Raw genomic sequence first — 13,019 nt, 5'->3', positions numbered from 1 at the left:
TCAGCTGGAATGGGCGTGACTGTAAGTATGGTTTAATTTAGAACAATAAAGAATTGTGTCTTTATTTCAATTAAAGGACTTTTTCTGGGTGTTTGTGTTTTTTTTAAATACTTTACTAGAAATTCATGGTGGTCATGTCTAATATTGGCGTGACCCCATGAATTTCGGGCTTAGGGCCAGCTGATAATGCCAAGCTGGCCTTAACCCCTTTATTACCCAGTGAGCCACCGCACCAGGGCCCTGGATGAGTTGGGTACAGCGCCAGAAGATGGCGCTTCTATGAACGCGCCATTTTCCGGGGCGGCTGCGGACTGCAATTTGCAGCGGGTGGGGCCCAGAAAGCTTGGGCCTCCCTGCGCTGCGGATTCCAGCCCCCAGCTGCCTTGTTGTACCTGGCTGGACACAAAAATAGGGCGAAGCCCCACGTATTTTTTTTTTTAATTATTTCATGAAATTCATGGAATAATTAAGAAAAAAAGGGCTTCCCTATATTGTTGTGTCCGGCTAGGTACAAATAGGCAGCTGGTGGTTGGGGGCAGCCCGTTCCTGCCTGCTGTACCTGACTGGACACAAATATAGGGCGAAGCCCCACATAATTTTTTTTTAATTATTTCATGAATTTCCTGAAATAATTAAAAAAAAATTGACGTGGGGCTTTGCACTATATTTGGGTCCAGCCAGGTACAGCAGGCAGGAACGGGCTGCCCCCAACCACCAGCTGCCTATTTGTACCTGGTTGGACACAACAATATAGGGAAGCCCTTTTTTTCTTAATTATTCCATGAATTTCATGAAATAATAAAAAAAAAAAAAAACGTGGAGCTTCTCCCTATTTTTGTGTCCAGCCAGGTACAACTAGGCAGCTGGGGGATGGAATCTGCAGCGCAGGGAGGCCCAAGCTTTCTGCCCCCCGCTGAAAATTGCAGTCCGCAGCCGCCCCGGAAAATGGCGCGTTCATAGAAGCTGGATGCTGTACCTGGCTGGCATACAAAAATATGGCGAAGCCCACGTCAAAAGTTTTGGGAAAAATTAATTAAAAAATAAATAATAATTTAGGGACTGCATCTTTATTAACTCCTCAAATGTCATTTAGTGTTAAAATAATGGATTTATTTAAAAAAAAAATGGCGTGGGATCCCCCATAATTTTAGTCTCTAGCGGAGGTTAAGCAGACGGCTGGGGCAGATGTTTGAAGCCTGGGAAGGGGGTAAAACCCACGGAGCTTCCCAGGCTACTAATATCAGCCCCCAGCTGAATACCTAGCCTTTACTAGCTATTAAAATGGGGGACCCCCCCCAAAAAATGACGTGGGGTCCCCCCTATTTTAATAGCTAGCAAAGGCTAGGCAGACAGCTGGGGGCTGATATTAATAGCCCAGGAAGGGTGCCATGAATATTGGCCCCCTCCCAGGCTAGAAACACCAGTCGTCAGCCGCCCCAGAGATGGCGCATCCACTTAGCCTCGCTCTTCCACGCTGCCCTGGTGCGGTGGCAGGGGGTAATAGTGGTGGGGTTCATGTCAGCGCCAGCTGCCATGAAGCCCAGGTTAGTAATGATGGGCGTCTATAAGACACCCCCATTACTAACCTACAAAGTGTTAAAAAGAAAAAACACACTACACCCAGAAAAAAATAATTTATTTGAAATAAAACACACAATTTTATTTAATTCTTAGTTTACTAAAAATAATAGTTACCTGTCCACGTTCCTGCGCTGATCTCCCATGCACAGCTGTCACATCTGGAGATGGTGACAGCTGTGCATGGCTGCTGTAAGCTCACGCTGCCGGGAACACGTCCGCTCCCGGCAGCGGGAGCCACTGACTGAGGTCACCGGAGTGCATTCAGGCAGCGCAGCTCCGGAGACCTCCTTTACGGCACTGCTGTACCGTGGGAATTTCTCACGATACAGCAGGGCCGTAAAGGAGCTAACCGGAGCAGCGCTGCCTGAACTCCGGTGAACCCTTACGGCCCCGTCATTCTAGCGGCGGCAGCGGTTCAGAGCGGTCACATTCTATGTGGCTGCTCTGAACTGGAGATCTTCGTGGGACACTCGTGGACTGCTACGGAGGGGTAAGGATAAGGTTGTGGTTTATTATTTTATATTTTATTACAGGAGATCGATGGCTTCGGGGAATTAGGTGTCTTGGTGAGTATAGGTGTAGTTTTTTATTTTTTACTTTATTTTAGGTGGCGATCGGAGGGGACAGGTAATGTATGAACTAATTTATTGTAGGTAACCACTGGCCACCAATGACATGTATTTAACATTTATTGGGGACACAGTAGGGCAATTTAAATAGCAGGATCAGTCTGATGGGAACTACTGCTCCCATCGAGCTGATCCTGCTGGCAGGAGTGGACGGGGGACAGACATAGGCCGATGGGAGTAGTAGTGTCACATCGGCCTATGTCTGCCTGCACGCACACACCCGCACACACACCGCACACACCCGCACACATCGCACAGACACCGCGCACACCCGCACAAACATCGCGCACACACACCCCGCACACACACTAATCATGACGGGCTGATGGTCTGGGAGGTGAGGCTGACCTGTGCGGCCGTGGGAAAGTTCATGTGAGTTCATGCAGTCAAGCATGAACTCACATGAACCCTCTGAGGGCACCGCGGCTAATTCAAATGAACAGCTGATCGGCATCAGCTGATACCTCAGCTGTTCATTTGAAATAACCGGCGGGAAAGCGCAGCACAGAACGGGAAAGCCGGCGGTGAAGTCTTTTCACTGCCGGCTTCCCCGCCCGGGTCCTTCACTCCCCGCTCCTTGGAGCTGCGCTCCCCGCCCGGTCCTAACTTACGATCGGGATGGGAGGTGGCGAGGGGAGCGGAGGATCGGGGTGGGAGGCTGCGGGGAAGCAGTATGGGGCTGTGTGATTGTTTAAAAGCCGGCGGCTTTATAACGCCCGCCGGCTTGTAAACAATCAGGAGAATTCTCCCCCGCTGGGATGGCATTCTGATGACAGGCTGGATCGCGCTGCCATCCAACTTGTCATCCTTCACAGACACTGCAGAGCGCAGGCATTATGGGAACTTCCGATTCCGGTATCCGATATTGTAAAAGTATCGGAATTAAGTATCGGAATTCCGATACCGCGAATATCGGCCGATACCCGATATTACAGTATCGGAATGCTCAACACTAGCCACAATGTAAAATCTATAGCTGGGCCCTCCGCCATGTACCAAGTGTCATTTATAATCCTTGAATATTCTTATCTGACTCAAAGGCCTCCGCAGACGCCAAGACATGGAGACATCTGAATCCCCTTTAGCTACTCCCTTGACCAATCATCCACCATTTCATATTTAGACTAGTTAGTTCTAGTATCACTTTAGATATACTGATGCTTAGAATTCAAATGAATTATTTTGTATCCAACCAGAAAAAGTTCACCAAGAGATAGACAAAGTGATTGGAAGAAACCGTTGCCCAACAGTGGAGGACAGAAGTAAGATGCCATACACTGATGCTGTGATCCACGAGATACAACGTTTTACCAGTATAATTCCACTGAGTCTACCACATTGTGTCATACAAGATACCCAGTTCAGAGGTTATTATCTGCCTAAGGTAAGAAGTAAAGCCCATGTCACGGTTGAAGTGACGTTAGAGTCCTTCACATAACCATAACCACTGTCCATTTGTCAGAACTTGAAACTTCTGGGCCTCAATTCAAAATCTGTAACAGGGACATACATGCCCTACCATGAGCCATTTAGAATATTGATGTCTTCTTAAACGGCAGAGGACCTTTTGAGCCAAGGTCCAGGTGCAACTGCAACCCCAATAGCTAATCCAATGCCATATGGCTGATTTGAGCATACGGATATAAGTTGCAATTCTTGATTTTAGAAGGTATTGCGAATACATATAGGGTCATAAATCATATAGAAGTTAAGAAAAAACCTTTTCAACCATAAACAAATTTGAAGGGTAAGCAGGTGACATTGAATATTTGTTTAATAGGTGAAGGGTAGAAAGTAGTTAGATTAGTAGACAAGGCTCAAATAAATCCTACTCAGATGATGGGGCACATCAAACATTTGGCTTGGATTAATTTAGTAGACAAAGGAAAATGAACCTTTGCTTATCTACAGCAAAGTGACTAGTTCGGAGAACAGTGTGTTGGCCAATCCTGCAAGAATTGGTGTTTTCCAAAAATTGTATCTACAATATTATGAATGACTTAGTATGTCCCATTAAAAGAGTTGTCCAAACTTAGGATATTGATGATCTATTCTTGGATAGGTCATCAAGATCAGATATGTCAATCCAGCACCCCAACCGATCAGCTGGGGGCCAGATTCACTTCAATATGTACTGAGCTGCAGGTTTTGGCAATGGACACTACATAGTGTACGAAGATATGATTTTGTAAATTAACTATTCAGGTCAGTATTATGCATTTGCAGCATTTGTTAGCCAAAATTACTGGAGCATACGCAGAGAATAGAAAAATAGAGAAATGTGCAGTTGTGCAACTCTATTGTATTTTGGTTTGAGCTTGAAAATACTGCAAATAATACAAATAATATACAGTTAAATGAAAAAGTTTGGGCACCCCTATTAATCTTAAGCTTAATGTTTTATAAAAATTGGTGTTTTTGCAACAGCTATTTCAGTTTGATATATGTAATAACTGTTGGACACAGTAATGTTTCTGCCTTGCAATGAGGTTTATTGTACTAACAGAAAATGTGCAATCTGCATTCAAACAAAATTCGACAGGTGCATAAGTATGGGCACCCTTATCATTTTCTTGTTTTAAATACTCCTACCTACTTTTTACTGACGTACTAAAGCACTTTTTTGGGTTTTGTAACCTCATTGAGCTTTGAACTTCACAGCCAGGTGTATGCAATCATGAGAAAAGCTACTTAAAGTGGCCACTTGCAAGTTGTTCTCCTGTTTGAATCTCCTCTGAAGAGTGGCATCATGGGCTCATCAAAACAGCTGTCAAATGATCTGAAAACAAAGATTATTCAACATAGTTGTTCAGGGGAAGAATACAAAAAGCTGTCTCAGAGATTTAACCTGTCAGTTTCCACTGTGAGGAACATAGTAAGGAAATGGAAGAACACAGGGACAGTTCTTGTTAAGGCCAGAAGTGGCAGGCCAAGAAAAACATCAGAAAGGCAGAGAAGAAGAATGGTGAAATCAGTCAAGGACAATCCTCAGACCACCTCCAGAGAGCTGCAGCATCAACTTGCTGCAGATGGTGTCACTGTGCATCGGTCAACTATACAACGCACTTTGCACAAGGAGAAGCTGTATGGGAGAGTGATGCGAAAGAAGCCGTTTCTGCAAGCACGCCACAAACAGAGTCGGCTGAGGTATGCAAAAGCACATTTGGAGAAGCCAATTTATTTTTGGAAGAAGGTCCTGTGGACTGATGAAACCAAGATTGAGTTGTTTGGTCATACAAAAAGGCGTTATGCATGGCGGCAAAAAAACACAGCATTCCAAGAAAAACACTTGCTACCCACAGTAAAATTTGGTGGAGGTTCCATCATGCTTTGGGGCTGTGTGGCCAATGCCGGCACCGGGAATCTTGTTAAAGTTGAGGGACGCATGGATTCCACTCAGTATCAGCAGATTCTTGACAATAAAGTTCAAGAATCAGTGATAAAGTTGAAGTTACGCAGGGGATGGATCTTTCAGCAAGACAATGATCCAAAACACCGCTCCAAATCTACTCAGGCATTCATGCAGAGGAACAATTACAATGTTCTGAAATGGCCATCCCAGTCACCAGACCTGAATATCATTGAACATCTGTGGGATCAATTGAAGAGGGCTGTCCATGCTCGGCGACCATCAAACTTAACTGAACTGGAATTGTTTTGTAAAGAGGAATGGTCAAAAATACCTTCATCCAGGATCCAGGAAATCATTAAAAGCTACAGGAAGTGACTAGAGGCTGTTATTTTTGCAAAAGGAGGATCTACTAAATATTAATGTCACTTTTCTGGTGAGGTGCCCATACTTATGCACCTGTCAAATTTTGTTTGAATGCAGATTGCACATTTTCTGTTAGTACAATAAACCTCATTTCAAGGCAGAAACATTACTGTGTCCAACAGTTATTACATATATCAAACTGAAATAGCTGTTGCAAAAACACCAATTTTTATAAAACATTAAGCTTAAGATTAATAGGGGTGCCCAAACTTTTTCATATAAATGTACAATACTCACCTTGATAACAAATAGGAAAAAAGTCATAAGTGTCTCATTCTAGCCCAGAGTCTTGTTAGACTTAACCTTTAATAGGGTTTAGTATACATTGTATTTTGTTGTTGATATAGACAGTATGGAGGAATGGTAGCAAAGAGCGGAAATCTTGAGAGGATCATTAAAAAATAATGCAATGTATGAAACATAATAATGAATATTATATATGACTGTCTTACAGGGCACAAATGTGATCCCAGTCCTCACCTCAGTCCACAATGATCCTGAGAAGTTCAAGGAACCTGAAATGTTCAACCCAGAAAACTTCTTGGATGAAAATAATCGGTTCAAGAATAATGAGGCTTTTATGCCTTTCTCTACAGGTACATAATAATGACATTAAATGAGCATGTATATTTACTAACTCATAGATGCAATGAAATAAAAATCCAAAGGTAAAATTTAGGAAAATGTAATGAACTCTTTTTTTAATACGCATCGACCAGGTTTCTTTTATCTACATGATGCATGAGTCATCTGCGTCAAACATTGTAATATTATATTCTGTACTGTCCCCCGTAGACTTTCAAAATGGTGTCTAATTGTATCAAGTACAACTCTTTATGAAACCAGCATTTAAAGGGAACCATAAGGTTTCTCCATTCAACACCAGTGCTATCTTCTTTCTATATCTTAAATTCGATGTAAAAAAAAAATGTTCCTTGCCCCTCCATAGCATTTGCCTCCCTAAGTACTAGCTCACACGGTGTATTATGCTGCCGAGTGCTCTCTAATATTTTATCGGATAGCACTCGGCCCAATGTTTTACTAAGGATTTGCGAGGTTTTTTTTCTCATGCCAATTCAGCATGAGAAAACAATTGCAGCTGAGAGTGGCTCTGATATTCGGATCGCACACAACCATACAAGTCTATCGGATTCACTCTGTGCGCAGTCCAACATCTGTGGGCAGAGACAATGGAGAAGATGGAGAAATTAAGTTCTCCATCTTCTCCCACCTGTGATGCTATCCTCACATGCGAGAATCGGATCACACTTGGCTCAATATCCAACAGAGTTTGAACAGAGTGTCTTTAACATAATCAGCCCGATTCTCTCGCAAGGGAGAAACAACGACCATGTGACCCTGGCAAAATGAGAAGACTGGCGCATGTGCAATTCACTCTGCTTGTTCAGGGCAATAGAATCAATTACCTCCTATGTATCTCCTGGTCTTCTAATTTATGGCCCTGATCGTAGATTTGCATTATGGTGTGGATGACGATGAAGAAGAAATCCATTTCAATAAAAACACAGAAGGATGGCTTCAGCAGGCTGTACTTCTGGTTCTGAGCATGCTCTTCAGTGAAGGCTGCTAGTCTCCTACCTAAAATATTAATAGCGCCCAGCGCTTTAGGAATATTGATCAACCATGGGCAGCATGGTGGCTAAGTGGTTACCTCTTCAGCCTTGCAGCGCTGGAGTACTGGGTTCAAATCCCACCAAGGACAACATCTGCAAGAAGTTTGGATGTTCTCCCCGTGTTTGCGTGGGTTTCCTCCGGGTTCTCCGGTTTCCTCCCACACTCCAAAGACATACTAGAGTCTTTGTGACTTTGTGACTAGATTGTGAACCCCGATGGGGACAGCGACAATGTCTGTAAAAGCACTGTCGAATTCATGGAAATATGGTATATAAGTGAGTAAAATAAATAAATAAACCATAATAATAAAACCACCAGCAGGTGAGGTAATTAACATTAACTCATGACAATGGCACCGGTTATTTAGAGGGATATACTGTATACTGTATCAAGTTCCTCAGGTTGATGTGTTGGAAGCACAAAAAATGGGCAAACGTAAGAGTATGAGAATTATGGCAAGGGTCAAATTGTGATGGCATCTTGAAAATGGCAGGTCTTGTGGCGGGTGTTCCAGTATGCAGTGGTCCAGGAAAGGACAATCAGTGTATCGGCAAGAGGACCATGGGAGCCCAAGACTCATTGATGTGTGTAATCATGAAAAAGTTTAGCCAATCTGATCCGATCCCATGGAAAAGTCACTGTAGAAAACATTACTGAAAAAGTTCCCTCCTACTATGATAAAAAGTTTTCAGCTCACATAGCACATTGGGGGTTTTTGCATATGGGACTAAATAGACAAAGAATGGTTACAGTGCCCATACTGACCCCTGCCAATACACAAAGCTCCTATAATGCATCAGAGATGAGCAATGGAGCAGAAGAAGCTTCATCTGAGAAATCACAGTTGGAGCTACCAATGATATATCCTCTTTTCTGGGCTGCCATTCATTACAATGTTGGGAATAGTCTGGGAGAAAATGTCCAAAAAAAGCCTACATGTAATATGCAAAGAAAACTCTTCCTTTACTATTATGTTAATGATCCTATGTGTTTTTATTCTTCAGGTAAACGTATCTGCTTGGGGGAAGGGTTGGCCCGCATGGAGATTTTCATATTTTTTACTACTTTTCTGCAAAATTTGACTTTCAAGCCCACGGTGCAACCTGAAGAGATTGACCTGACCCCATCAGTCAGCGGCGTTGGCAATGTGCCCCCTATTTACCAGCTCAGAGCAGTACCTCGCTAGGCTACTTAGTGAAGAGCAATTCACGTGTAATTCGTTGGTATAGAAAATGGATTTGGTGCCGACCAATAGAGAGCAGCATTGTCATTTATATTGGTGGATAAGAAGCAGCTCTCAAATGTATTATCAGAACAAAATGTAAAAAAAACTTTCACCATGGTAAAAAAAATATGCAGTAATATGTCAAAAATTTATTGAGATACGATGTACACTATTGAAAAACATTGATCTTTCGTTCGCAATGGAATACCATCCACCAGGAATAGTGATGCAGCTGTGGCAGATATCAATTGCTTTTAATTTAATTGGGGTCCTGAATTAAATAAGCAGGGGATGCCCAATAGTGCAGAACCCTTATCAAGGGGTTAAATTCTTACAAATATTAAGGATAGTTTTAAAGTGATAAAATAAGGCACACTCACTGGCTCTCATCCCTGTGGATCCAGCATTGGCCACTCCAGTAATCTGCACCAGGACATGAAGCAATGACATCATGTTCTTCAGTAACTTGACCACTAAAGGTAGTGATTGGCTGCAGCGGACAAGTGATTGGGATGTTTCATTAGAATAATATGACTGCTGCAGCCAATCACAAGTCTCCGATGTCAGGTGATTTAAGAATGAGAAGTCATTTGTTTCTTTGTGGTGTGACCAGCACTAGATCCAAGAAGGTTACAGCAGGTGAGTACAAGTCATTTTATTGTTCTAAAACCATTCCTGAAATTGTTACATTTTTGTAAAAGACCGAAAATCCCTTTAAACTACATTGAATTCATACAGAATTTTATAATTTTGCTCCACAGTTATGTGAAAAAACACTAGCCCATCAATGTGTTGTGCTTCAAATCAAGGGTAAATTGTGAATTTTGTCATCACTAAGCAATTTTGAGAAGTGCCTTCCAAAGCAGATATGGTTATCAGGCAGACATAATTTAAGTCACACATTTCTGAAGCAAATCCACTGCTTTTTTTCAGTTTTGCGAGCCAAAAGAACCAAAATTTACTGAATAAACTGATCCCAGTAATACTTGCTGGATGTAAGGTCTATGTGTGCAAGATGCTGCTCCTTGCACTAGCTTTCATGTATTAGCACAGCTTCATTTTGGTACTGATTTCGCCTTCTAAAACAATGATTTCCCTATTAATTTGCAGACTCTTATGCTGTCTGATGTGTGATGTCCCCCCTCCTTCTGCAGCATCTGTGTTCTTTCTTTTTTAGCTCATTGTACTGATGTTTCCCCGCTGATATAGCTAACACTGTGCTACTGTGAGAGGAGTGATGGGTAGAGCAGACACAGCAGTTGATATCAGTTCTGACCAACAGGATTCAGGAGCAACAAGCTCTTGCATCTGTGCTAGAAGCAGCAGTACAGCCAGCTATGTGAAGTTGCACAGACTCTACAGCAGAAAAACAGTTGGAAATGTTCAATAGTGACTATTATAAGGTGCAAAAAGACAAGTTTGAAGATAACTTCCCGTTCACAAATGGATTTTCTATCGCTAAGAAAATCATCTTTGAATCTTTATTTAAATGTGGATTCAACCTAGGGTTATTCGATTTACCCTAGTATATCAGTAATAGTTGAAGAGGCAGCAGCACATATAAGATGTCAATTAAACACATGGGGGGGGGAGGAAATTGGATGATTGATACAGTAGCTAGGAATCATTCCGCCCTTGTTTCACTTACTGCCTCATTTGCTTAAATATTCACTGTTATTTTTCTCTGTGATTGAATACCCATTGGCGGACAGAAAGATATGTAAGAACTTGGCTTTTACTATCTTACATAGAAATAATGTAAGGTGTAATAATTATGGTCACCCTAAAATTTGCAATTAGGAAGCAAATGAATAATAGTAAAAAATGTGCAAAGATGTAGATATCGCCTTCAAAGTGATTGTACAACTTATAGTTTTTTTTACTAATAAAAATGAGAAAATAATGGGGAGTGAGCTTGTGTTACCTGCATGAAGGTTTTACCTTCCATTGTAATCAATCATGTCTGTGATGATAATGAGATGACTGCTGAAAAGTAATCCCTACAGATCAAGAAGTATCAGCCTATTTTCATGCAGTAGTTAGGGGAAAAAATGCAAGATATCCAGCTTTTTATAAGACAGATAATGGCATTAAAAATGAAAAAAATAAATAAACATAACAAAAAATTCTTAAACAATATGCTTAACATAAAAAATGGGTCATTTTCTGATGAAAAGTTTTCCTTAAAGCGAAGTTTGTGTTACATGTATTTAAAAAAAATATGTTGGCAATGTTTGTTTTTTTTTCAGTTAACAATTTTTATTAAAAAAAAAAAATTAGTAATCCTGCAATTTTCACACCAGCGACTGGGACTTTTTTGAGATTCATGATTACAATGACAGTTAACAACTTTATACTAGGCTGATAACACAGGATCCATCAATCACAATAGGTAATGTCACTTTTGACCCTGCTCCTTCTGTCTTCACAATGACCTTAGCACAAGCTCATTTGACGGTTCAATACAAAAGATAGGCAGGATCAATTGCCATAGCCTTGTAAACGTGGTGTTTAATGGAACAATAGGAAGTTAAAGTCCAAAAAAAGTTCCAGTGGCCAGTGTGAAAGTTGCAGGATTTTTTGATTTAACACAGATTGTGACAAGTAAAAAGAAATTTCCCAAAAATTGTTATAAAAGAAAACTTATATCTAACAAAAAACCTGATTTATATAAAAAGTCATTTTCTGAAAACACATTCCCTTTAAGGAGACACTCATTTTCATAATTCCCCACTCTGGTTCCCTTATCTTTAAACCCTGCACGTAAACTAGAGTGATATTGTGAATTTTAGTGAAAGGATAGTCGGATCAACTATGCTAGGTTTTCTTGAATATACATAATCTTTGACAAAATCCCCCCAAAAGAAAATGTCTATCTGGGTAAGTGATCGTTGTGACCACGCAACCAGGCCTCGTCTAGCTATCCATTTATTGTGAGAAAGCATAATATGAATAGACACTGTACATACATATGGAAACCCTGTATTGTTCTCTTGTGGCTCCTCGGGGGTGGCACCCAATATTTCCAGCATTGACTGGCAGAAATTGACTCCTTTGTCACTAAAAAACATGTGCCCTCAGCTGCGCTAAGCATACATAAGGTGTAGTCAGGAGAAATAGCTGATGGTTTAGAGCAGGCTTCCCGCCATTGTAAGGGTCTTGGTGTATTGGCTGCAGGGTAACATCACGTCGACAGCGCATATCACCCAGTAACTGACCTCAGCCTTGGCATGTGTCGTCTACCTCAGCACAGCCAGTGATCTTGGTGATTAGTCCCAGCTTTATGTGCGCTGTCTTTGTAACGTTACCCCTGCAGCCAAAACACTTAGACCCAGAGTTGGACTGGCCCACCAGAGAACTGGAGAATCCTCCAGTGGGCCCTGGCTTCTTCTTCAGGAGAGTGTGTGGCACCCCAGGGGTCTGGTCTCCACAGTAATAGCAATGTTATGTCTGAGAGCAGGTGGGAGGTCTCTTGGTCAGGAATCCTATTCATGCCACACCTCCTGCCCGGTCCTGGGAGGGGAAGAACTTCCCCTATATAAAACTGGGGCTGAGGCAGGGTTAGAGAGAAGAAGAGTAGAGAAAAAGAGGAGCAGCTTAGGAAAGAAAGATCAGGAGCTCAGTGGGAGCAGTGCTAAAAGGAATCAGGGGCTGGCAGCTGAAGAGCTCGCCCTGATTGAAGAGTTACCACCGGACCCGGAGTCCGAGGCTGTGGGGATTAACCTTGACCCAGCAGCAGAAACCGACCGGCAGGGGATTTCAGGTCCTCTGGCCAAGAAACCCGAAGGCACGGTCACACGCGTGGGACCAGCACCGCCGTCGTGGAGCGGAAGCCACTAGAAGGCCCCGAGTCACCGGCCATACGGGTGAGCACCACACGGTACACTCAGGGACGTGGGCTACCTTTACCCGCCTCTAGCAAGGAAGCCAGAAGAGTACAATTAGTTGGGGAGGCCTACAACTCCGCCTGGCCAAGGGGGATCCCATCTGCTCAAGGACTGACCAGGCCCCGACCGCTAGCCAGTACTCCGGGAGGGTCTATCTTTGTCACCAGTAAAGACCCTGAACTACACCGCATCGTCTCTGAGTGGTTCCTGCTACCCCCATCATCCACGTCGGCTGCCCTGAGGCCATACCCCTCCCGTTGGGGGTTACACCATCCACGCTGCACCAT

The 13,019-nt window shown here is 42.7% G+C and overlaps 1 protein-coding gene across 1 annotated transcript in view; it reads left to right on the top strand.

The window, feature by feature from the left end:
• LOC141154947 (cytochrome P450 2F3-like) overlaps positions 1–9,361 on the top strand; it is a 52,986-nt gene extending 43,625 nt beyond the window's left edge. The window contains exons 8-10 of the mRNA XM_073641523.1: positions 3,407–3,594; positions 6,440–6,581; positions 8,625–9,361. Of these exons, the coding sequence (XP_073497624.1) occupies positions 3,407–3,594; positions 6,440–6,581; positions 8,625–8,806 (512 nt within the window). The 3' untranslated portion in view covers positions 8,807–9,361. The remainder of the gene's footprint in view (positions 1–3,406; positions 3,595–6,439; positions 6,582–8,624) is intronic.
• The last annotated feature ends 3,658 nt before the right edge of the window (positions 9,362–13,019 follow it).

The sequence above is a fragment of the Phyllobates terribilis genome, unplaced genomic scaffold (assembly GCF_046119375.1).
Source record: "Phyllobates terribilis strain yellow unplaced genomic scaffold, ASM4611937v1 Scaffold_7__3_contigs__length_470593459, whole genome shotgun sequence".
NCBI lineage: Eukaryota > Metazoa > Chordata > Amphibia > Anura > Dendrobatidae > Phyllobates > Phyllobates terribilis.
Note: the sequence above shows the minus strand (reverse complement) of the source record. Positions and strands in the feature narration are given on the sequence as shown.